The 24,722-nt window shown below is 22.3% G+C and overlaps 13 protein-coding genes and 1 non-coding gene across 14 annotated transcripts in view; 6 read left to right on the forward strand and 8 right to left on the reverse strand.

The window, feature by feature from the left end:
- The first annotated feature begins 695 nt into the window (after positions 1–695).
- tRNA-Lys-UUU-18 lies at positions 696–768 on the forward strand. Its single transcript has one exon. It is a non-coding gene; the product is annotated as a tRNA-Lys (tRNA).
- A 465-nt stretch (positions 769–1,233) lies between these two features.
- Positions 1,234–1,968, reverse strand: DDB_G0289425 (hypothetical protein; the record flags this gene model as incomplete). Its single annotated transcript, XM_631146.1, has 3 exons — positions 1,234–1,456; positions 1,584–1,671; positions 1,764–1,968. The coding sequence occupies 3 exons, from the start codon at positions 1,966–1,968 to the stop codon at positions 1,234–1,236; spliced, it is 516 nt and encodes a 171-aa protein (XP_636238.1).
- Positions 1,969–3,811: 1,843 nt separating this feature from the next.
- Positions 3,812–4,255, reverse strand: DDB_G0289411 (hypothetical protein; the record flags this gene model as incomplete). Its single annotated transcript, XM_631147.1, has 1 exon — positions 3,812–4,255. The coding sequence occupies one exon, from the start codon at positions 4,253–4,255 to the stop codon at positions 3,812–3,814; it is 444 nt and encodes a 147-aa protein (XP_636239.1).
- Positions 4,256–5,476: 1,221 nt separating this feature from the next.
- DDB_G0289413 (hypothetical protein) lies at positions 5,477–7,000 on the forward strand (the record flags this gene model as incomplete). The annotated part of the gene is made up of 1 exon (XM_631148.1): positions 5,477–7,000. One exon carries the CDS (start codon positions 5,477–5,479, stop codon positions 6,998–7,000), a length of 1,524 nt encoding a protein of 507 aa, XP_636240.1.
- A 160-nt stretch (positions 7,001–7,160) lies between these two features.
- Positions 7,161–9,295, reverse strand: DDB_G0289415 (hypothetical protein; the record flags this gene model as incomplete). The annotated part of the gene is made up of 2 exons (XM_631149.1): positions 7,161–9,090; positions 9,189–9,295. The coding sequence occupies 2 exons, from the start codon at positions 9,293–9,295 to the stop codon at positions 7,161–7,163; spliced, it is 2,037 nt and encodes a 678-aa protein (XP_636241.1).
- A 734-nt stretch (positions 9,296–10,029) lies between these two features.
- DDB_G0289417 (hypothetical protein) lies at positions 10,030–10,271 on the reverse strand (the record flags this gene model as incomplete). Its single annotated transcript, XM_631150.1, has 2 exons — positions 10,030–10,220; positions 10,250–10,271. The coding sequence occupies 2 exons, from the start codon at positions 10,269–10,271 to the stop codon at positions 10,030–10,032; spliced, it is 213 nt and encodes a 70-aa protein (XP_636242.1).
- A 767-nt stretch (positions 10,272–11,038) lies between these two features.
- DDB_G0289439 (histidine triad family protein) lies at positions 11,039–11,526 on the forward strand (the record flags this gene model as incomplete). Its single annotated transcript, XM_631151.1, has 2 exons — positions 11,039–11,080; positions 11,164–11,526. 2 exons carry the CDS (start codon positions 11,039–11,041, stop codon positions 11,524–11,526), a joined length of 405 nt encoding a protein of 134 aa, XP_636243.1.
- Positions 11,527–11,689: 163 nt separating this feature from the next.
- DDB_G0289427 (hypothetical protein) lies at positions 11,690–11,959 on the reverse strand (the record flags this gene model as incomplete). Its single annotated transcript, XM_631152.1, has 1 exon — positions 11,690–11,959. The coding sequence occupies one exon, from the start codon at positions 11,957–11,959 to the stop codon at positions 11,690–11,692; it is 270 nt and encodes an 89-aa protein (XP_636244.1).
- An 874-nt stretch (positions 11,960–12,833) lies between these two features.
- Positions 12,834–13,427, reverse strand: DDB_G0289419 (hypothetical protein; the record flags this gene model as incomplete). Its single annotated transcript, XM_631153.1, has 1 exon — positions 12,834–13,427. One exon carries the CDS (start codon positions 13,425–13,427, stop codon positions 12,834–12,836), a length of 594 nt encoding a protein of 197 aa, XP_636245.1.
- A 1,717-nt stretch (positions 13,428–15,144) lies between these two features.
- pkiA (histidine triad family protein) lies at positions 15,145–15,607 on the forward strand (the record flags this gene model as incomplete). Its single annotated transcript, XM_631154.1, has 2 exons — positions 15,145–15,165; positions 15,245–15,607. 2 exons carry the CDS (start codon positions 15,145–15,147, stop codon positions 15,605–15,607), a joined length of 384 nt encoding a protein of 127 aa, XP_636246.1.
- A 1,190-nt stretch (positions 15,608–16,797) lies between these two features.
- On the reverse strand, positions 16,798–18,558 carry DDB_G0289421 (hypothetical protein; the record flags this gene model as incomplete). The annotated part of the gene is made up of 3 exons (XM_631155.1): positions 16,798–17,485; positions 17,563–17,685; positions 17,771–18,558. The coding sequence occupies 3 exons, from the start codon at positions 18,556–18,558 to the stop codon at positions 16,798–16,800; spliced, it is 1,599 nt and encodes a 532-aa protein (XP_636247.1).
- A 781-nt stretch (positions 18,559–19,339) lies between these two features.
- Positions 19,340–21,692, forward strand: DDB_G0289429 (hypothetical protein; the record flags this gene model as incomplete). The annotated part of the gene is made up of 3 exons (XM_631156.1): positions 19,340–20,302; positions 20,401–20,587; positions 20,692–21,692. 3 exons carry the CDS (start codon positions 19,340–19,342, stop codon positions 21,690–21,692), a joined length of 2,151 nt encoding a protein of 716 aa, XP_636248.1.
- A 197-nt stretch (positions 21,693–21,889) lies between these two features.
- DDB_G0289431 (hypothetical protein) lies at positions 21,890–22,449 on the reverse strand (the record flags this gene model as incomplete). The annotated part of the gene is made up of 4 exons (XM_631157.1): positions 21,890–21,910; positions 21,950–21,971; positions 22,167–22,234; positions 22,405–22,449. 4 exons carry the CDS (start codon positions 22,447–22,449, stop codon positions 21,890–21,892), a joined length of 156 nt encoding a protein of 51 aa, XP_636249.1.
- A 498-nt stretch (positions 22,450–22,947) lies between these two features.
- The window catches only part of psiH (PA14 domain-containing protein), a gene marked incomplete at both ends in the record, with an annotated part of 2,563 nt that continues 788 nt past the window's right edge, over positions 22,948–24,722 (forward strand). The window contains 4 exons of the mRNA XM_631158.1: positions 22,948–23,056; positions 23,276–23,563; positions 23,675–24,012; positions 24,098–24,722. The exon at positions 24,098–24,722 is cut by the window's right edge and continues 788 nt beyond it. Coding sequence (XP_636250.1) covers positions 22,948–23,056; positions 23,276–23,563; positions 23,675–24,012; positions 24,098–24,722 — 1,360 coding nt within the window. The remainder of the gene's footprint in view (positions 23,057–23,275; positions 23,564–23,674; positions 24,013–24,097) is intronic.

The following is a 24,722-nucleotide window of genomic DNA, read 5'->3' on the forward strand; positions in this document are numbered from 1 at the left end:
CAATCTAACAATTTATAATTAAATAAATCTATTGATAGAAATTTTTTTTATTAATTATCTAAAATATTGGTAGATTTATGTCCCAATTAAGTCTACAGCAAAAATTTATTTCTTTGTTAATTATTTTTATTTTCAAAATTCTTTTTATTGGATATTAACAAATTATTTTACAATCCAAGTATATTTTTTTTTTTTTTTTTTTTTTTTGTATTGATTAATTACAGTTTTTCAAGAAAAGGAAAATAATAAATAATTATAATTTTTTTTTTTTTTTAAATATTAATTTATTATATGCTGAATCTTTAAGCAATAATAGTTTTTTTTTTAGTTTATATTTTGTTTTAAAATTTATATTTATATGAATTGAATCAACAATTACTCTATTTGGTAGTATTGTGCTTGATAAACAATAATCTTTTATAATTTGGTTTTTAATATTTTTAATTTTTTTGATGTATTCGATTTTTTAACAAATTGGGAGGGTATCTTTTGATGATGCTAATTTATAATTTTTAACTTTATTTATATAATCCAAGGTCGCTGATTCATACCATTTTTAAGAATTATATCATTGTATAATGTTTTGGCTTGGATTTGGTTGTCGTTGTGGAGTTTGTCCTAGGTGTGCAAGTCAATCTATTTACCACTAATTTTTGCATATCTATATGTGTATTATAATTTACAATTTTAAAAATGCCCAGATAGCTCAGTCGGTAGAGCGCAAGGCTTTTAACCTTGTGGTCGGGGGTTCGAGCCCCCCTTTGGGCGAAATTTTTAAATTAATATCGTTGATCGAGGGTTCAACTCCCAGTTTAATGTAATGCCAATATTGATCATAATAAATAAAGGAACACACAATTAATATTATATGAATGCTGTAAAGCGTGAATCAAAACTAACTTTATTTTTTTTCATTTTTTTCAGTTTTTATAATTTTCGAGTTTTCGTTATTTTCGACCTAGAAGTTTCGAACGAAAACTCTAAAATATATAAAAACTAAATAAATTAATTATTATTTTAATTATTATTGTTTAATTGTTAATCATTATTATTATTACTATTATTAATATTATGATTATTAAAAACTTATTAATATTAAACAATGTAATTCATTACATATCCCCCTTCTTGACAAGATCGGGAAAAATGAAATGAGAATATTAATTGTGGATGATTAATTATTATATCAATTGGCTTATATTAAATTTTGATTGATTTTTTTTTTTTTTTTTTTTAATTTGATTTGATTTGATTTGATTTGATTTGATTTGATTTGATTTGATTTGATTTGATTTGATTTGATTTTTTTTTGATTTCCAAAGATGCAGACCTTGAAAATTTCTTGAAATTGTTAAATAACAAAACTGTCACTACGACTTGAACAACTCTATTACCTAAATTTCTTGCATGGATTCGCAACACTGAATCTAATGACTGGAACTTCAATTCACTATTACTATCACTTCTTAACTATCTTTTACTATTTCAGGATGGACTATCATAAGCGTGAGATTTTCACTTTAACCATTACAACTATATATATAATCGACATTGTTTATACATATCAGTAAACCAAACTTTACTTTCCTCTTCTACTACTACCACTACTACTACTATTACTTCTGGACGGACTATCGTTTAGCGTGAGATTTATCACTTCAACCATTACAACTATATATATATAATCAACATTGTTTATACATATTAGTAAACCAAACTTTATACTACTTCTACTATTACTATTATTACTACTTCTAATGAACACCACGATGGATACCAGTTCATTATGTTTGCAACTTTAAAATCATTATAATAAGATTCAACATTGAATATCTTAATACGACTACTTAAGGAGACTTTCGCATTACTATTATTTCTACTAGTGATACGCAAACATAGACATCTATTTGCGCTCTGCAGTGATAACCGACACCGCCACTTAGTATTGTAATAAACCTTTATATCCATGAATTCTATTAATCTATGGTGATGGTTTGCACATCATACTATCGTGGTTTTATTATAACTCTTTTGATGTATGATTTAGTTTAAATATTGTTTACACACATTGTCAACAAGTATTAACCTAACATCTATTGCTATTTTTTTTTTTTTTTTTATGATTATTAAATTTTAAAACTATATCTTGTTTAACAATTATTTTAAATGACATAATTTTATTTGTTTGCGAATTATGAATTCATATTCATAATTTCATCCCCTCATTAAAATTTATGACGATCAGCCAACCATTAAAACGAGCAGGTACTGATTAAATAATTATATCAAAGGATAGATAGTGATACAATTAAATAATTTGAGTAATGATGATACTTTACGAAAGAAAAAAAATAATAATGGTAATTTTCTTTTTTTTTTTTTTTTTTAACAAGCAAATATTAACTATGATATCTATTATGTATGGGCATACTCTTAGAATAATAATGATTAACAATTAAACAATAATAATTAAAATAATAATTAATTTATTTAGTTTTTAATATTTTAGAGTTTTCGTTCGAAACTTTTAGGTCCAAAATAACGAAAACTCGAAAATTATAAAAACTGAAAAAAATGAAAAAAAATAAAGTTAGTTTTGATTTATTCTTATATCTTATTTTTATTAATTTAATTCCTATATTTTTTAAAATAATAAAAAGTTTCATTTAATATATATATATTTTTTTTTTTATAAAATTTATTATTTTTTATCTTATTTTTTAGGGATTACTTATATTTTAATAAAATATGTTGAATATTATAAAATTTTCCAATTTATAATTTCTTTTATTATTTTTTAAACATCTTATTTTTAAAACCTTAATTAAAAAAATTTATAACCTTCTTATATATTATCTCATTTTTTTAGTATTTAATATAATAATAAAATATGTTAAAAATTATCTTATGTTTCAATTTTTAATATATTTTATTATTTTTTTATTATTATTATTTATCTTATTTTTTAATATATTTTATTAAAAAATAATAAAGGTTTCATTTTTTCTAAATAATCTTATTTTTTTATATCCTATTTTCTAATAATTATTTTAATTATTTTTAAAAAAAAAATAACCCCGAATTAAAAAAATTTAAAAATTCTAATATATTTTCTTATTTTTTAGTATTAATTAAATTTTAATAAAAAATGCTATTTTTTTTTTTATAATAAGTTTCATTTTTTTATAAATTTTATAAATATTATTTTTTTTATTTTTTTGTTATTATTAATCTTATTTTTTAATAATTTTTATTAATTTATAAAATAGCATTACAAACTTTTATTAAAATTTAATTTAATTAATTATATTTTAACATTTTACTAGGTTTTTTTTTTCTGGTGAAAATAAAAAAAGATTTAGAAAAAAGTTTGGACAAAAAAGATGTTTTAATCAAAAGTAATAATACAATTCAGAATTCGAAACAAAAAAAAAAAAAAAAAAAAAAAAAAGTAAACTAACCCCTCTTTTAGAGACCCTGTAAAAAAAAAAAAAAAAAAAAAAACTAAAAATAAAATGAGATCTAGCATCTCAAGGAGAAGCAACTAATAATTGAGTTATCCAATTCAAAAAAAAAATATGCAAATATAAGATAATAAAAAAATGAATTGAATTTCTAATCTTAATCTAAAAAAAATACAAAATATAAACTTAATTTTTTTTCAAAAAAACCAATTTTTAGATTAAAAAATTTAAACTATAATCATTCACATTATTACAAAAAAAGTGTAAACAAATTCACATAATAATTGGAATAATGCAAAAAACTTTTTTTTTTAATTATTAATAAAAAAAAATAAAGTACTTTATTTTTATAGAATCAAGGAAATAATAAAGAAGACAAAGGCAGAGAACAAAACCATTGGCTTTAAAGAGTTTGATGAGCTAGCTCCGTCAATTGGAGGATCAGCATAAACTGAAAATTCAACACCACTTATTGTGTAAGGATTACATATTCCGATGTAAGCTGTTTTAGATGTAAGAGTAGCCATACCACAACCAATTGAGGCAGATACGATATATGAAGAATTTAAAGAATTGATGTTTGGACTGACGGTAATGTATGGGAGGGCATAGTTACAAGTTGCTTCTTTTGATAAAACTGTACATTGATTAACATTGATGGAAATATCTGTATATTCAGGATTGGAGCAACTTCTACCGCAAAAGATTCTTGCATTGATATGTTGGACTGTGATAGCACTTGAAAGACCCAAAATAGAAATTAAAATTAAAAGAATTGCTAAAAATTTCATTTTATTTTTTTTATTTGTTTTTATTAACTTATTTAAATATATTTATTTGAATTTAAAAAAAAAAAAAGAGAAAATTAAAAAAAAAATTGTAAGAAAAATAAATAGCAAGGAAAAAAAAAAAAAAAAAAAAATAAAGAGAAAAAAAAAAGGAAAAAAAAAAAAAAAAAATTAATTTTTATTCCTATTTTTCCCTCATTTTCTGGGATTATTTTTTAAAAATTGGGAAAAAAAAAATCACATTCCAAAAAAAAACATCAAACCTAAAAAAAAAAAAGATATTTTTAATTTTTTTTTTTTTTTTCAAAAACTATTTTTTTTGGATTTTTTTTTTTATTATCCCAATTTGCGACTTTTGCTTAATTAATAATTCAAGTAATTGATTTTTTTTTTTATACCTAAACATTATCGTTGTAACTTTTATATTTTATTTCCTTTTTTATTTTATCTTTTAAAATTTAATTAAATTTTTTTTTTTTTTTTTTTCAAACCAATTTTGGTGCCAAAAAAAAAAAAAAAATAATCAAAAAAAATTAAATTTTTCCATACGAAAAAAAAAAAAAAAAAGGAAAAAATTAAGTTTTTCCTCTTAAAAAAATAAACTTTGTTTCAACCAATTATAGAATCATTATTATTTTAGGTTCATCAGGTACTTTGAAATCAGAAAGAGGATTTTCTTTATTTTTTAAGTTAACTTAATCAATACCCGCATTAGGTATGCAACGGTCGTTTCAAAAAAATTTAAAATAAATTAAAAAACATTTCAACCTTTTGGCATATCCAATAGTTTAAATTTTTATCGATATTTCCTTTTTGAGAATTTGGGCAACAGTGTGAAACTTTAAACCAAAATTTTAAAAAACTAAACAAATGCAGATTATATTTATTATTGATTTATTTTCATTCAAAAGCAGTTGTATTTTTTTAGGGTAATATATAATCCTTATTCAAATATTAAAAAAAAAAAAAAAAAAAAAAAAAAAAAAATTAATTCTTTAAAATTCCATAAATAATATTTATTTTATAATATTGAAAAAAATGTAATTATTTTTTTAAGTATTTTTATAATTTCCTAAACCATAATTTTTTATAATTTTGGCATAAAAAAAAAAAAAAAAACAATAGCATATTACAAATCCAAGTGCCACATAAAAATTTTCATTTTTTTTTTTTTTTTTTTAATTTTTTTTTTTTTCACTGTTCAATTATAACACAAAGATTATCATGACCATTATAATTTCACTATTATTATCAACAGTGATATCATCATTTGTAATATTTACACTTGATATGTGGAGAGTTAGATTACAAATATATTCGATTATCAAAAGATTCTACACCTATTATTATCATTTATTATCACAAGAGAATATATTTAAGGCAAATAAGAATTCAGATATTCAAGAATGTTTTATTGACGAATTTGGTTGGATAGTATTAATTAAAGGTGTCACTATAGATATAATTTCATCAATTTTAAATCAATCATTATACTATTTAATATTTTCACCAATTTTATTATGGAAATCAAAACCAATTGAATATTATAACATTAATAATAATATTATTAATATTAATAATAATTTAACAGCGACAGTAACAGTAACAGCAACAAATGAAAATTATATTTTAAATTTATTAAAAAATCAAAAAGAGAATTATTATTCAATTTTTACAATTTTATTAATTTCAATAATTATTGGCAGTGCTATGGGTATGATTCAATATATTACACAATATTATAAAATTAAATTACAATTTAGATTAGATGAAAAGTTACAAACAATTCACAAAAATAAAAAATATAATATTTTCATAAATCCATTATTTTGTTTAAATAGATCTTCAATTTTATTTTATTCACCATTATTATCAAATAAAAGAAGAGGTAGTAATAATAAAAATAATGATAATAATGAATTATTAAATAATTTTAAATTCAATCAAAATTTAAATTTTACTGAAAAAGTAATTAAAGAAGGTTTAAAACAACCATCTCAACAACATCAACATCAACAACAACATCAACATCAACATCAAGAAATTAATAATAATAATAATAATAATAATAATAATAATAATAATAATAATAATAATAATAATAATAATAATAATAATAATAATAATAATAATAATAATAATAATAATAATAATAATAATAATAATGAAGAAATAGTATTAATTAAATATATTAATGGTTTATATTCATTATTTGGTGACTCATTATTATCAGTTGTAAATGAAATATTTTATAATTTTGTATTTTTATGTTTATTTAATTATTTAAATTATTTTCAATGTTCAATTTATACAAATGTTTTAAATAGTGGTAGTAATTTATCAGGAATTAATGATACCAATTCAAATTTATTCATATATCTAATCAATTATTTTTATTATAGATCAACTATAATACCATTATTAATTTCAAGTTTAATTGCTGTTGCAATCACTCAACCATTGGTTGTATTTCAAACTCAATTAGAAGCTTTTCAATTTTCAAATTTATTATTAAATTTATTTTTTAAATCACCACCTTTTAATAATAATAACAATAATAATAATATTAATAATAATGAACAACAACAAATAATTAGTAGAAAAGATGAAGATTTAATTTCATATCCAAAGAAATTTAAAAAATTATTTTTAAAGAATCAATGGGTTGGGTTAATTGGTCGTTTATTATATAATCCTTTAAAAATTATTATAATAAGTTTATGGTTTGATTTTTTATTATCATTATAATTTTAAAATAATATAAAATAAAATTTAAATAAATTATTACTATTATTATATTATTATTATTACTTTTTTTTTTTTTTTAAATTTTATTTATTTATTTTTTTTTTTTTTTTTTTTTTTTTTTTTTTTTTTTATTTGTTTAAATTTGAGGGTTTTTTTGGATTTATTTTTTTTGTTTTTTTGAAGCTTGTTGTTGTTTTTGTTGTGATTTTTTAACTAATGGAGCTGGTTTCTTTGGTTGTGGTGCAACTTTAACATTACCATTTACATCTTTACCAGATTCAACTTTATTTCTCTTTTCTAAAAGTGTTTGATTAGCAGTAGCTCTTTGTTGATTAGTTTCTTTAACTTTATTATAAATCCATTTATCTTTCTTTCTAATCATTAACTCAGCTAATTTAGTATCTTCTTCAGCTTGTTTTTGTTTATTTAATTCATCTCTTTGTTTCTTTGTGAGAACTGGTTTAGCAACTTGTTCTGATTCTGATTCTGATTCTGATTCTTCTTCACCATCTTCTTCTTCTTCTTCTTCTTCGCCATCTTCTTCACCATCTTCCTCTTCTTCATCATCATCATCAACTTCTGAAGATTTTCTCTTTTTACTTTGTTCTTTTCTAAGTTCTTCAGTGTAACGAGTTTCAAGATGTTCAAGATCTTCATCATCTTCATCATCAGATTCACCATCAGAGTCAACTTGTTTACGATTATCATTATCATTATCATTATCATCATCTTGTTCAGCGTTGGTATTGATTTTGGCATCAGCAAATTCTTTTGAATTGATTAAAGCATCGAGAGCTTGTTTACGAGCTGGAATGTAAGAGTCTTCTTCATACTCTACAAATGGTGAAAGATGAGCAGGTGGGATAACACCAATGGTATATTCAGAGTATGGAAGGAGGAGTTTACTATTGACTGAATCGAAAACCCATTGTGGTTGAATGTATTCTCTAGTGTTGTGAACTTTTACGGAATTTGATCTATCGACGATTTGATGAGTGATTGATTGATTAACCTCTTTAACTTTATCACCACTACCTGGGAAAGAAACTCTACCACCAAATGAAAGAATTACAAACTCTAACATATGACGTGGTACTTCACGAGAAATATAGAAATGGAAACCTTTAAACAATGTTGTAACATCCATAATCTTTGGAATATTATCAGATTCATTACCAACCAAATCTTCGAAATCCTTTGAAATACCACTTGAATTAACTTGTAACATATTTGTATCCTCTTCAACGATTTGTTCTTTAATTTCTTTTTCTTCTTTTGAATTGATTTTTGAGATTTTCTCCTCTAATTTCTTTAATTTTGGATCAACTGGTGTGGTGGCAGCAGCGGCAGCAGTAGTAGATTTAGATTTCTTAGTTGTGTTGTTGGTTTTAGTTTGTTGTTGTGGTTTTGATTCGAAAATATTAATTAATGAATCACATTTTCTTAATTTTGCATCATCAATTGTTGGTGGATAAGTTAAACCGATTGAAGTGAAAAGACGATAGTTTACAAATTTCATAAGGGCTTGATAAAATTCTAAAAAGCTAATCATTACACCATAATCTACTTCTTTCTCTTTCTTTGAGAGATAGTTGAGTGGTGTAATCCAAGTGATGGTTTCACCCATAACATCGGCTTGGTAATAGACACCCTTGACAGAGACAAACACTTTTCTTAATGATTTACTTTGAATGATGTAATATTGGAATTCACGTGCTAATCTTTCACATGCTAAAATTTGATTTTCACGAACTTTTGCTGATGCATCCATGTTGGCGAATAAATGAATCAATGATAAACAATCATCTAAATCCTTTAATGCATCTTGGAAGGTTGGATAACGCTCTTTAATAATATGATCCAATGTAATCATTGGTCTATTCTCCTTCAAATTCTTTAATGCTCCAAATTGTTTCTTATTAATTAATTTCTTTTCTCTATCTTTAAATACTTTTCTTGCTCTAATAATCTCCAAAACTTTTTCATTTTGTAAATACTTAATATCTTTTGAATAATAATATGTCTTATGTTTTCCTTTAAATTTCTTTTTTGGATCTCTTGGGTGAATACCTTTAAGAATACATAATTTTCTATAGTTTTTTAATAATAATAAAAATAAATTAATAAATTAATAAAAAAACCAATAAACATATTAATTAATAAAATAATAAAATAATAAATAATTTACCTAAAAATTTTTAAAGAGATTTGTAATTTCTTAACTGCTTCATTTCTAGTGATAAACTTTAAATTTTCACCCTTTTCTCCTTTTTTGAATTTTTTAATACCACCCATTTTAATTTAATATTTGGTTGTATTTTTGTGTTTTTGTAATTTTTTAAAAAAATAAATATAAAAAAAATATTAATTATCTAAATAATTATCTAAATATTTATATAAATATAAAGATGAATTACGACGACACAAAAAAAAAAAATAATAAAAAATAAAAAAAAAAAAAAGATTCGTTTTTTTTTTTATAAATTTTTTTTCGTTTTTTTGAAAAAAAAAAAGTTTTTTATTTTTTAATTTTTATTTTTTTTTATTTTTATTTTTATTTTTATTTTTATTTTTATTTTTATTAATTTTAATTATTTCCAAATTTTATTTTTTTGGATTGATCGAGAAAAAAAAAAAAAAAAAAAAAAAGAGTTTATTTTTAGATTTGATTAAAATGGAAAATAAAAAATATTATTTTTATTTTTATTTTATTTTATTTTTTTTTTTTATTATTTTTTTACTATTTTTGGGTCAGATGATGTAGTTAAAGATTGACATATCTATTATGCTAACGTAAAAATTCGATTTGATGATTCATACTTTGTTCTTGGATGATCATCCATTTATGTTTTTTTTTTTTTTTTTTTTTTTTGTTGTGTTTATTTAATCTAAAAAAATAAAATAAAAAAATCAATTGGACAAGTCCCCTTATTTTTATTTATTTATTTTTTTAATTTAAATTAAATTCTTCATCTGTAATATAACGACATATAATGTGTTTCTATCTCTACATAATTCTAATACCTTGTCTAATTCAACACCTTAGCAATCTTTATTGCTTCTATATAATTACACCTGAAATCATCCCAACTGATTTTATCTTTGTCTTCTTTACCATCATTTATCTCTTTTAACAGGTAATGTTCTAAATAATATTGACATACTGCTACTAAATATACTTGTTCACCAATAAGTGCTGCATCTTGTATTAATTGTATCACTATTAAAACTTTCTTTGGGATTACTTACTCGAGTACATTAACGTTTGCATTTGTTTTTCTAACTGTTCAATAGCGTATGAAAGAAAATAAGGAAAGTGAATTTTAAAAAAAAATTTGAATTAAAAATAAAAAAAAATATAAAATAAAATAAAATAAAAAAATATTAAATAAAAAATAAATAAAATAAAAAATTTAATTTGATAAAAATAGAATTTCAAAATATTATTTATTTTTAATTAAATTATTTATTTTTTTTTAATTAATTTTTTCTTATTTTGTTTAGTTCATCATTCAAGATCAGTTTCAAATCCAGTTTTTAAACTATCCTTTTGGTATTACTATATCGTGTGATAAAATTATAAATAAATTAATATATTTTAAAAAAAAAGAAATAAATTAAAAAAACTTCAAGTGGAATTTACTATTTTTTTAAATTACCAATAAAAATAATACCATCCCTAGTGTGTATTTTCATAGTTTTGGAATTTAATTTAAATAAATTTTTATTTTTTTTTTATTTTTTTTATTTTTTTTATTTTTTATTTTAATTTAACTTGTTTGACTTCAAATTTAATTTTTCAATTTTTTTTTTATTTATTTTATTTTTTTTTTATTTTTTTTTTTTTTCATTTATTTTTTTTTTTTTTTTTCAATGATAAACTGTTGTAGAATTGGTTCAAGGTTATTTAACACAAAAAATAAAATAATCCTTGGAACTTCTTTTAATAAATCAATATTAATTCCAACTATAAATAATAATAGTTATAATAATAAATTTATTTTTAATATTAAAAGAGATTATACAGTAAATAATAAAATGTCAGAAAGTGGTGCAAAAGCAGGCGCCACTGAAGAAAATGTAAGTATATAAATCTACATTTTTAATATAGATATTTTATGATATTAATATCATATTCCATTTCTTATTATTAATTATAAAAGAATAGAATTGACCCAAAGGACACACTATTTGCAAAATTTGTTTCAGGTCAAATCCAAGTACCAAAAGTTTACGAGGATGAATATTGTATTGCAATCAATGATATTAACCCACAAGCACCAGTACATATTTTAGTTATCCCAAAACTTGCCGTTGGTGGTGTTAGTGATGTTGCCAATGTTGATCTTGAAAAATACAAAGAAGCCATGGGTCATATCATGTCAAAAATTCATCATATCGCTTCTCTTAAAGGTGCTGATTCTTACAGATTGGTCATTAATGATGGTGTTTTAGGTCAACAATCTGTTAGATGGTTACATATTCATATCCTTGGTGGTAGACAAATGAATTGGCCACCAGGCTAATTTCAATTTTCAAAGAAAAAAATAAAAAAAAAAAAATAAAAAAAAAAAAGGAATATAAAGTATTGCCAACTGAAATGAACACAAATTAAAACCATTAATAAACATAATTTTATTTTAATAAATCACACTAATTAAATGACTTTTGCAATTCAAAATTTACCTTTTATTTTTTAAGTGATATTTTAGATATTTTTAAGGATTCTCCATTTGAAATGATTTCAATCCAAATCCCATCATCTTTTTCTTTTGATTTATAATTAAAATCATCTTCTGCAAAATGCTTTAATTTATTGTAGAAACCTATATTGGAACCAACTTCATCTCTTACTAGTAGCAATAAAGAAAACTTACTATTGGAACGTGTATAATAAAAAATATATCCTTTAGATAGATCATCTTTAACGGTTTTCATTTGAGATGGATTATTTATCATTTTTCCTATAACATCATAGTACATATGGGATCCCGTATTTTTTGCCTGCAAAGCAAGGGTTTTTTCATTATACTTAATTACAAAATCACAACCATGTATTTTTTCGTAGGCCTTGCCTATTTTTTCTACCACCACACCATCAACTCTTGACAAAGCAAGTGCTAAAAATCGGTAATACTTTCTTCATTTGGAAAACTTACTTCATTTGCTTTTTGTTTGCTTTTTTATATTTTCTTTAAATTGGTCCATTTGTTCAAAAAATTCTAAAATATAATCATTTTTGAAACAATATTTAAATCTTCGTAAGAAAACCTAGTCGATATATAATATTAGTTTTTTTTTTTTTTTTTTTTTTTTTTTTTTTATATATTAATTTGACAAGTTACCTATTTTCTTCTTTATTTTTTTTTTCCATTTTTTTATTATTTGTTTTTTAATTTTTATAAAAAAAAAAAAACAGAAAGAGTGATCAGAAAAAAAAAATCAAAATATTTTTTACGTCGTCCCCAAAAAAAAAGTCAAAAAAAATCAAATGCATTTTTTTTACAATACCCCAACAATTCCAACTTTTTTTTTTTTTTAAGCGCATTTTAATACAAATAAATAATAAAAATAATTTAATAAAAATATATATTAATAAGTCACAACTACAAATTTAAAATGATTAATAATCTCTTATTATCTTTTGGAATTGATAAAAAACCAAAAAAACAATGGATAAATTATTATTATAATTATAATTATTATTATTATTATTATTATTATTATTATTATTATTATTATTATTATTATTATTATTATTATTATTATTATTATTATTATTATTATTATTATTATTATTATTATTATTATTATTATTATTTTATTATTGTATTTAAAAATTATTGCAAATATTAGAGTTATCATTATCAATGTCCATTTCAGTATTTATGGGTTTTATTTGGAGATCTTTTTCTGTGGTGATTGTTGAAGTGGTTGCAGTAATAGTTGTTTCATTAATATTTCCGTTATAATTATTATTACCATTGTTATTTTCGCTATTTCTGCAATTAATATCATCACTACTAATATCATCATTACAAACCATCTTTGATTTTTTAAAAAGACTTTGACTAATTATATCATCGTCGTCCTCATTATCATCCCTATCATTATCATCACCTTGTTGACTAGGTATTGCTCTTTTTACATTAAATTTATTTTGTTGTTGTTGTTGTTGTTTTTGTTTTTGTTGTTGTTGTTGTTGTTGATGATTTATGATATTAGGACTAATTATTTTATTATCCATATTTGCAGCTATATTATTTTTATTATTATTATTATTACTATTATTATTATTATTATTATTAATATTATCGTTTTCATTGATATATTCTAGTAAAGCTTTCTTTATTGAATTAAAAACGGAAAGAAGTTGATCTTCCAAGAAATTAATTTTTTCATTCATCTTCATCATTGTTTCATGCATTTTTGTAAGTTTATCATTTCCAAAGCTTAATGGTACAATTTCATTTTTATCCTCAACAATAATATTATTATTTCCACCAACACCATAACTAAAAATAAAAAAAGAAATAAAAAAAACATTAGTTAACCTTTTATAAAAAAAAAAAAAAAAAAATCTTATAAAATACTTACTATGTTATTGAACCAATATCAATAACGAAATGATTTAAGATTTTGAATTTTTGTGATGTTTTGTTGAATTTCCTTCCTAATGGCGAATTACAATAACATTACAGATCCTCCAAGTTTTTTCATTACAAAGGTGTTTGTTAATGTCATATACATATCACACTCGTGAGATTTATTAACGATTAATGTTGAATCACCAATTGGTGTTTTACAAGATAAGCAACTAAATATTAAAATAGAATTTATAACTTCTTCCAATGTAGGTATTTCATTAAACTGATGCTCTTCTATTTGTTGTTCATTACTATCTTGTTGTGCCTCTTGATGTTGATGACGATGCGAAATCCAAAGATGGTCAAATTGCTTTACTTCAAATTGAAATCAATACCAAAGATAACAAATGTAATACTTTACAAACTGAAACCAATATATTATTGAAAGAGATCAAAACTTCAACATGAATTCAATGCTGCTGCTAATCAAGATCAAAATGGTATGACCATTGAAGAACAATCCTCTACCTCTACTACTACCACCACTTGTGCCACTGGTTCATCATCATCAACTTCACATTTGGATAATATTGACTCTAGTAAACTTCCAACTGGTCCAGAACAATCTGAATTATTTAATCCAGATACTATATCCTTCTCTTTATTTGATTCAAATCAAGAGTTTATTAAACTATCAGTTCATGGTGATATGGTTCCAAATCTGGTTTCTCTTTCCCAGATGGTATTCAACCATTCAAAGGTATCAAATCTGTCACCGTTTGGATAACCGGTCGTCCAAGACCTCATGTAATAATTCTATTCTTGCTCCTAATTTAATCAAATTTTTTATTTCTTTGTCATGATTTATTATATTTTCTTCTGTGTCATTCTTTTCTATTTTTGTTTTTTCTAACTGTTGTTTTAACTCTGATTCTGTATATTCACTCATTGATAGTATCACTTTTTTTCAAAAATTATGAGAGAAATGAGGTGAAATCACAAATTTGTAATTTGTTAAATTAAAAAAATAAAATTAAATCTCAAAATAAAAAAAAAAATTTATGAAGCAGAGTGAGGAAATATTAAAATGGGTCAGGATCTTGGGTGTTTTTATATGGTAAAAAAAAAAAAAACCACTTTTTTTAATTTTAAAAAATTAATTTGTAAATTGAAAAAATTCCTCACTCTTCGGGTTAATAAATAAAAAAAAAAATTAAAATTAATAAATAAAAAAAAATTAAAATTAATTTTAATTTGGCAAATTACAAATTTAATTTTTCAATTTTTTTTTTTTTTTAAATCTTTTTTTTTTTTAAACCTTTTTTTTTTAAACCTTTTTTTTTTATTTTTTTTCATTTATTTTTTAAATATTTTTTTTTAATTATAAACTGTTGTAGAATTGGTTCAAGATTATTTAACACAAAAAATAAAATAATCCTTGCAACTTCATTTAATAAACCAATATTATTTCCAACTATAAATAATAATAATTTCATTTTTAATATTAAAAGAGATTATACAGTAAATAATAATAATAATAATAATAATAATAATAAAATGTCAGAAAGTGTAGGGAATGTAAGTATATAAATCTACATTTTTAATAAATTTATATTTATTAATACCATATTCCTTTTCTTATTATTAAATATAAAAGATAAGAATTGACCCAAGGGATACAATATTTGCAAAAATTATTTCTGGTGCAATCCCATCAAAAAAATTTTACGATGATGAATATTGTATTGCAATCGAAGATATTAACCCACAAGCACCAGTACATCTTTTAGTTATTCCAAAACTTGCCGTTGGTGGTCTTAGTGATGTCGCCAATGTTGACCTTGAAAAATACAAAGAATCTATGGGTCATATCATGTCAAAAATTCATCATATCGCTTCTCTTAAAGGTGCTGATTCTTACAGATTGGTCATTAATGAAGGTGTTTTAGGTCAACAATCTGTTAGATGGTTACATATTCATATCCTTGGTGGTAGACAAATGAATTGGCCACCAGGCTAATTTCAATTAAAGAATTCTTCATTGTACCTATTTAAACCTTTTACTAATAATAGTAAAGAAAATTCACCATTGGCACGTACATAATAAAAAAATATATCCTTTTAATGGATCACTAGCAACAATTTCACTTTGAGATAGGTTTTTTTTAATTTTTTTAAAATAGTATTGTATGTTTGGCATCCAATAGTTTTTGCCTGCAAACCAAGTTTTTTTCCTTTATAATAAATAATAAAATCACAACCATTGATTGCTTCGAAGTGCTTGCACACTTTTTGTACCTTTGCTTCTATAAATCTTTGCAAAGCTAATGCTAAAAAATTGGTAATGCTTTCTTCTTTTGGAAAATCTATTTCTAGTCCAGTTGATTTTAGTTTTCCTATATTTATTTTAAAATTTTCCATTCGATAGAAAAATTGTAAAACTGATGAAAGAAGGAAACATTTTTTTAATTCATCGAGAGTAAACCTAGTATATATATAGTTTTAGATTTTTTTCTTTTTACTTTTTTTTTTTTTTAATATTAATAGTTGAGAAGTTACAGTTTTATTATAAGTTTTTTTAATTTTTATAAAAAAAAAAACAAAAAATAAAATGGGTGGCCAGGAAAAAAAAAAAAAAAAAAAAAAAAAAAAAAAAAAAAAAAAAAAAAAAAAAAAAAAAAAAAAAAAAAAAAAAAAATCAAAAAAGAACAGACCCAAAAAAGTCAAAAAAAAATCAAAAAAAAACAGATCCCAAAAAAAAAAAACTTTTTGAAAAAGTCCGGTCAAATTTTTGTAATTACAAAATCATTTTGAAATCATATTTTAATTTTTTTTTTTTTTTTTTTTTTAAAAGCTCATTTTAATACAAACAAAAAATAAATACTCAAAAAAAAATAAAAAAAAGTACATGTGTATATATTAATGATTCACAATTACAAATAATTTAAAATGGTTTAAATTAATAATTATCCCATATTATCTATTTTTTAAAAAAGAAGATAATTGATAAAAAACTAAAAAACAATGGATAAATTATTATTTTATTAGATATTATCTATTTTTAATTTTTTTTTTTTTTTTTTTTTTTTAAAAGTATAGATAATTTTGAACACTATTTACAAGTTTATTTGTTTTTTTATTATTATTATTATTATTATTATTCTTTTTTTTTTTTTTTTTTTTTGTTTGATTTTGATATTATTATTGTATTTAAACATTATTGCAAATATTAGAGTTATCATTATCAATATCCATTTCAGTATTTGTGGGTTTTATTTGGAAATCTTTTTCTGTGATGATTGTTGAAGTGGTCGCAGTAATAGTTGTTGTTGTTGAATCAGTTATTTCATTAATATCTCCGTTATAATTATTATTACCATTGTTATTTTCACTATTTCTACCATTAATATCATCACTACTAATATCGTCATTACAAACCATCTTTGATTTTTTAAAAGGGCTTTGACTAATTATATCATTATCGTCCTCATTATCATCCCTATCATTATCATCACCTTGTTGACTAGGTATTGCTCTTTTTACATTAAATTTATTTTGTTGTTGTTGTTGTTGTTGTTGTTGTTGTTGTTGTTGTTGTTGTTGCTGATTTATGATATTACTATTAGGACTAATTATTTTATTATCCATATTTGCGGCTATATTATTATTTTTATTATTATTATTATTACTATTATCATCGTTTTCATTAATATATTCTGGTAAAGCTTTCTTTATTGAATTAAAAACGGAAAGAAGTTGATCTTCCAAGAAATTAATTTTTTCATTCATCTTCATCATTGTTTCATGCATTTTTGTAAGTTTATCATTTCCAAAGCTTAATGGTACAATTTCATTTTTATCCTCAACAATAATATTATTGTTTCCACCAACACTATAACTAAAAAAAGAAAAAGAAAAAACATTAGTTAACCTTTGTAAAAAAAAAAAAAAAAAAAAATCTTATAAAATACTTACTATGTTATTGAACCAATATCAACAACGAAATGATTATTTAAGATTTTGAATTTTTGTGATGTTTTGTTATATTTCCTTCCTAATGGCGAATTACAATAACTACAATAAAATAGGGAATAAATACTTTTATAAAGAAAAAAAAAAAGAAAGAAAGAGTTAATATGAAAGATAATCAATTATCTTATTAAATAAGTATTTATATAATTACCAATCAGTTTCACCTCTATAAGTTGATGGTTTTTGATCACCTAAAATTACAGATCCTCCAAGTTTTTTCATTACAAAGGTGTTTGTTAATGTCATATACATATCACACTCGTGAGATTTATTAACGATTAATGTTGAATCACCAATTGGTGTTTTACAAGATAAGCAACTAAATATTAAAATAGAATTTATAACCTCTTCCAATGTAGGTATTTCATTAAATTGTTCCTCTATTTGTTGTTCATTATTATCTTGTTGCTCCTCTTGTTGTTGATGACGATGATGGTGGTGACGATGTGACTTTGATGATGATCGGTGTTCTTCTTGTTGTTGTTGTTGTTGTTGTTGTTGTTGTTGTTGATGATGATGGTGATGATGTGACTTTGATGCTGATCGGTGTTCTTTTTTTTTTTTTGAGCTTGAACTTGATGTTGTTGTTTGTTGCTTTTGTGGTTTTGGTGTTGTTGTTGTTGATGATGATGATGATGATGATGATATTACTTGTGGTTGTTGTTGTTGTGGTTCTCGTTCTTGTATTGATTGTGATTCCTTGTTAATGTTTAAATTAATTGGTGAAGCTGGTGATTTTTGATTATATTGTTGAAGGAATAACTTTTTATATGATGGTGGGGGTGGTTTATATGGTGTAGTTTGTGAATTGGAATTAATGGAATCTCTAACTTCATCGTCACTATCATCTCTACTACTTTTCTTATTACTACTCTCAATAGGGTGTGAAGTTTTTTGTAAACTTTTATTTTTATCTGTTGATCCAACTTTTTTATTCATTTTTTTTTCTAAAAAAAGAAATAAAATAAAACCCTTTGTTATATTTAATTAAATTTAAAATTAAATATAATTTTTTAAAATTTAATTAAATTTAAAATTAAAAAAAAAAAATGAAATGGGAAATAATTTTTTTTTTTGAAAATTGGAAAAAAAAAGAAAAAAAAAAAAAAATTGAACAAGCCAACCCGCGCTTTTTTCAAATAAATTTTTTTTTTTTTTTTTTATAAAAAAAAAGCCGAAATCTGGTAATTATAATTGATATCTAAATTTAAAATAGAAAATAAATAAAAAAAAGATAAAAATAAAAATAAAAAAAAAATAGAAAAAAAAAATTAAAAAAAAAAAAAAAATAAAAAAAAAAAAAAAAAAAAAGTAACAAATTCACCATATAAGTTCACCTCGACAACTTCATACAATAAAAATTTCACAACAGTTTTTTTTTTTTTTTTTTTAAAAAAATTCAAATTTTTTTTTTAAAAATTTTTTTTTTTTTTTTTTTTTTTTTTTTTTTTTTTTCCCAACGAATAAATAATTAAAGATATAAATATAATTTAATTATAATTTTGTTTTGTCATATATTTTATTTTTATTTTTTTTTTCCTAAAATATAAAAAAAAAAAAAAAAAATCTTTTTTTTTAAACTTCATAAAATTGTACTAAAATTATACAAAACAAAAATAACATTATTATTAAATAATAACGCACGCACACAAACAAAATCCCACCTACAGCACAAATACCCTCCCACGTACCAATAATAAAAGCATAAATATAAATAAAAATGGATATGTCAAAAAAGAAAAGTAAACGTGCATCTCCAATCGAATCAAGTCAAGAGGAGATTGCCATTTCAACAAGTAAAACAGCAACTACAGAAAAACCAAAGAAAACTAAAACCACCACCAAAAAGAAGGCATCCCAACCATCACAAGAAGTTGTTATGGAAACTGAATCAGAAGTTGAAATTACAACTACCACCACATCCACATCCACAACCAATAATAATAATATAACTACTACATCAACATCATCTCAACAAAGTAATGGTACATTATCATCATCGTCATCACCAACAATCCAATCAATACCAACAACACCAATTTCAAAATATATACCATCTCTTTCACAAATAGGTACACCATTATCACCAAATAGAGCAGCTCAACGTCTTAGAGAAAAGGATGAATTGAGTTTAATTCATAATAGATTGAAAAGTGCATTAAAGAAATTAGAGAGCGCAGAGACTGAATTAGAAAAGAAGAATCAAGAATATGAAGAACTCGACCAAAAACATACCGCCACAATCAAACAACTCAAACAACGTTCCGACCAAGTAGAGAAACAATTGATTGAAGAACAAAATCAAAACTCTGATCTCACCTCCAATCGTAACATTTTAGAGAATGAATTAAAGAGCAAAGAAAGTGTTTGGAAAAAAGAAAAGGATGAGATTTTATTGAAATTCCAAGAATCAATCAATAAACTCAATCAAGAGAATTCATTAGCACAATCACAACTTAAATCTGAAATCGTCTCTAAGGAATATGAAATCGATGGCTTAAAATCTGAAATCAATCGTTTAAAGGATGATTTACAATATCGTATTCGTGAAGGTGAAGAAAAATCTAGAAAACTTTTGGAAAATGAATACAATAGATTTAAAGGTAAAGAAGAAGAATATAATCAATTAATTGTATCAAAAGATGAAGAAATTAAAAAATATAAATTTGAATTAAAAGAAAAAGTAATTATTAAAAAAAAAAAAAAAAATATATAATAATAATAGTTTTATTAATAAAATGTTTTTTTTTTTTATATATTATTATTTAATTATTTAAATAGGAAAAATCATCAAATGCAATGAATAAAAAAGAAAATGAATTAAATAATTTAATTCAAGCTCATGAAAGACAAATTGAAGATATGAGAGATAGTATTAATAGAGAATGGGAACTTAAAGCTGCTCAAATGATGGAAGAACATCATGCTAGAACTATTCACCTTCAACAAGCTGTTGATTCATTTAATGGTATGTTTTGATAAAATATAAAAAAATTAATTATTAATTATTAATTATTAATATATAATTTTTTTTTTTTTTTTTTTTTTTTTTTTTAATTAAAATTTTAACAGAGGAAAAAGAAAGAATTAAATCACAAATGGAAACATTAAATGGTCAAATTGAAGATATAAATATTAAAAATAATGAATATGAAGATAGAATTAAAGAGATGAATGTTTTACTTTCACAAAAGGATAATTCAATTGGTGAACTTGGTGTTGAAATTGAAGAATCAAAGAAGAAGATGAGAAAACAAATGGCTGATTTGAAATCCAAAGATGGTCAAATTGCTTTACTTCAAATTGAAATCAATACCAAAGATAACAAATGTAATACTTTACAAACTGAAACCAATAGACTTAAATCTGAACTTTACTCTATTACCAATCAAATCGATCCAGAAATTCCACTTGATCCAGAGATTAACTCCCTCAAAGAATTGGTTAAAGGTTTTGAAAAGACCGTTGATGATCGTAAGAGAAAGAGATCAAAACTTCAACATGAATTCAATGCTGCTGCTAATCAAGATCAAAATGGTATGACCATTGAAGAACAATCCTCTACCTCTACTACTACCACCACTTCTGCCACTGGTTCTTCATCATCAACTTCACATTTGGATAATATTGACTCTAGTAAACTTCCAACTGGTCCAGAACAATCTGAATTATTTAATCCAGATACTGTATCCTTCTCTTTAGTTGATTCAAATCAAGAGTTTATTAAACTATCAGTTCATGGCGATATGGATAATGGTCTATCAATTAGTAAATGGAGATTAATTGTTGTCAAACCAGATGGTTCTAAATCTGGTTTCTCTTTCCCAGATGGTATTCAACCATTCAAAGGTATCAAATCTGTCACCGTTTGGACTGGTCGTCCAAGACCTCAAGGTACTCCAACTGAAAATGAATTCTATTGGGCTAGAACTGAATTATGGACAAGTCCTGTCGAAGGTACCATTGTTAAATTAGTCTCACCAAGTGAAGAAACAACAACTGTCACTTTACCTGCTGATGGTATTTATCAAAAACCTTCTTCAGCTGGTAAATCAAATTGTTTGATTATGTAAAAAAAAAAAAAAAAAAAAAAAAAAAAAAAAAAATAAATAAATAAATAATAATAAATAATAATAATAATAATAAATAATAATAAGAAATAAATAATAATATAATAAAAACAATAATCCCAAAATGCTTAATTAAATAAATAAAACAATTAAAAAAAAAAAAATAAAAAAATAAAAAATAAAAATAATAATTTTATATCTCAATATAGCCAATATTCGACCTAAATAATTTATTTTTAAAATTTTATTTTTAAACATACTATTAATTCAAAATATACCATACTTTAATTTATTATTGTAAATTATTTATTTTTTATTTTTTTTTTTTTTTTTCATTTTGCACATGGAATACACAACCTTTTTATTTTTTTATTTTTATTAATTTATTTATTTATTTATTTATTTTATTTATTTTTTTTTCCAATAAAACACTAACAAAATAGCAATGGCTTTAAATTATATTAATTAAACTCAAACCCCCCCACACAATTATTAAAGATATTTTTACAATCTATTTTTAACGTTTTTTTTTTTTTTTTTTTTTTCTATTATTATTTTTTTTTTTTTTTTTTTTTAAAAATTTCGAATTAAAAATACAGACCAGTATCAAAAAAAAAATAAAAAAAAAAAAAAGTGAAATAAAAAATAAAAATGTTTTTACAATAATTAAATTGATTGGGCACGTATTTTGATATTTTTATTTTTATGATCTAACCAAGATTCTTATAAGAACCAATTTGATTTTTATTTTTTTTTCCATTTTTTTTTTAAATCCCAGCAAAAAAAATAAGCAACACGCACTTTAGCCCAATAATTTATTTTTTAAAAAAATTTAGCTAGCAAACAACAACAAAAAATTTAAAAAAAATAAAAATAAAATTTAAATTCACCACCTAAAGATTTTTTTCTTTTTTTTTCTATTGCCACTTTATGAGAAATTCCTTTTGAAAACCCAAAAAACGAGTTTATTTGCATTAAAAAGATCCGGTTTTTATTTTATTTTTTTTTTTTTTATTTTTTATTTTATTTTTTATTTTATTTTTTTTTTAAGACACTTTAACCTACTTTTTTTTTTTTTTTTTTATACTTTTTTTTTTTTTTTTTTATTTTTAAAAAACTCTCCATCCAACAAAACAACATAAATTTTATTTTATTTTATAATTTTTTTTTTTTTTTTTTTAATCTTGTACCATATCCTTTTTTTTCTTTTTAAATAAAAATAAAATAAAAATATAAAAAAAAAATAAAAAAATTAAAAATGAACTATTTAAAACCAACAATATTTTTAATATTGTGTTTGGTCACATTTGTATATTCACAACCATCAACTTTAACAATTCAAGGAACAATTTTTGATCAACATCCAGGTAAGTAATCAAACTATAAAAAAAAAAAAAAAAGTGGTTGGATAAAATAAAATAAAATAAAAAAAAAAAAAAAAAAAAAAAAAAAAAAAAAAAAAAAAAAAAATAAATAAATAAATAAATAATCAAAAAAAAAAAAATAAAATAAAATAAAATAAAATAAAAATAAAATAATAAATATTAATATTTTTTTTTTAATTTTTAATTTTTTTTTATTTTAAGATTATAATAACAATTTCGAACCAAAGGGAGGATCCATTAAAAAAAATTTAGTCTTAAAAACTCTTGGAAGTAGCAAAGTACCAACTCTTGTTTCTTTAGATCCAGAGGATGATACAAATGAAGATGGTAGAATGATTACACCAAGCTTGTTCCAATACTTTTATCAAACATCATCAAAACCATTAACCAAAAATTCTGGTGCAAATGTCCCAATTCCAATTAACCTTGTCTTGAATTACGATTCCAAAAAACAAGTTTATGTTTACAATGATCAATATTTTTTCCCAAGTAAGTTTTAAATTTTTTTTTTTTTTTTTTTTTTTTTTTTTTTTTTTTTTTTTTTTAAAAAAAAGATTACTAATTTATTAATTTTTTTTTTTTTTTTTTTTTTTAAAAAAGTTGATTACCAAGGATTTGATGTTGATTCAAAATATAGAACTTATAATAATGGTTCAGGATATCATAATTTCCATTTTTGTTTAAAATTGAATACTAAATTCACCTATCAAGGTATTGAAGATTTTTACTTTATTGGTGATGATGATGTTTGGGTATTCATTAATAACAAATTGGTTGTCGATTTAGGTGGTTTACATAGTAGAGAAACTGGTTCAGTTGATGTAACTAAACTTGGTTTAACTAAAGGTTCAACTTATGATTTTGATTTCTTTTATTGTGAAAGACATACAACCGCTTCAACAATTAGAATTGAAACAAATTTACAAGTATTTTGTCCAGTAAGTATTTATTTATTAATTTATTTTTATTAATAAAATTAAAATTTACTAAATCATAATATTTTATTTATTTATTTATTTATAGTGGTATGATTATTGTGGTGTTTGCTCAGGTGATGGCTCAACTTGTTGTAATAAAGATACTACTTGTAATGATGGCAAGAAATGTACAATCGATGCATGTCCACCACCAAAAACTGTTATAAATAAAGCTGGTAGTAAAATTACTGATGCTGATATTGCACCATATTGTAGCCATACTGATGTTTCATGTCCAGACCCAGATCTTTGTAATAATAACAATTGTGATGCTTCAACTGGTAACTGTAAAACTACACCAATAACCTGTTCTAATCAAGATAGTAAATGTTTATTAGCCCAAACTTGTGATCCAAAATCAGGTTGTATCTATAAGAGTAAATGTACTGGTGTTTGTGATACTGGTGTTTGCGATGGTGGCGATTGTGTTCAAAAGTCAAACAGCACCTGTGCCAATGAACTTGGTAATAATCCATGTATGGTTTATTCATGTGGTAAGAATGGTTGTGAAGCCAAGCCAAAATGTCCACAAAATCCAAGTACCCCATGTGATGTTGCCTATTGTGATGCTGGTGAATGTAAAGTCCAACATTTGAGTGCCTCTGAATGTAATTGTGGTTGTGATGCCTCTGATTTATGCTCCAAAAATAATTGTGTCAATAATGTATGTG

This window comes from Dictyostelium discoideum (assembly GCF_000004695.1).
Source record: "Dictyostelium discoideum AX4 chromosome 5 chromosome, whole genome shotgun sequence".
NCBI classification, from domain to species: domain Eukaryota; phylum Evosea; class Eumycetozoa; order Dictyosteliales; family Dictyosteliaceae; genus Dictyostelium; species Dictyostelium discoideum.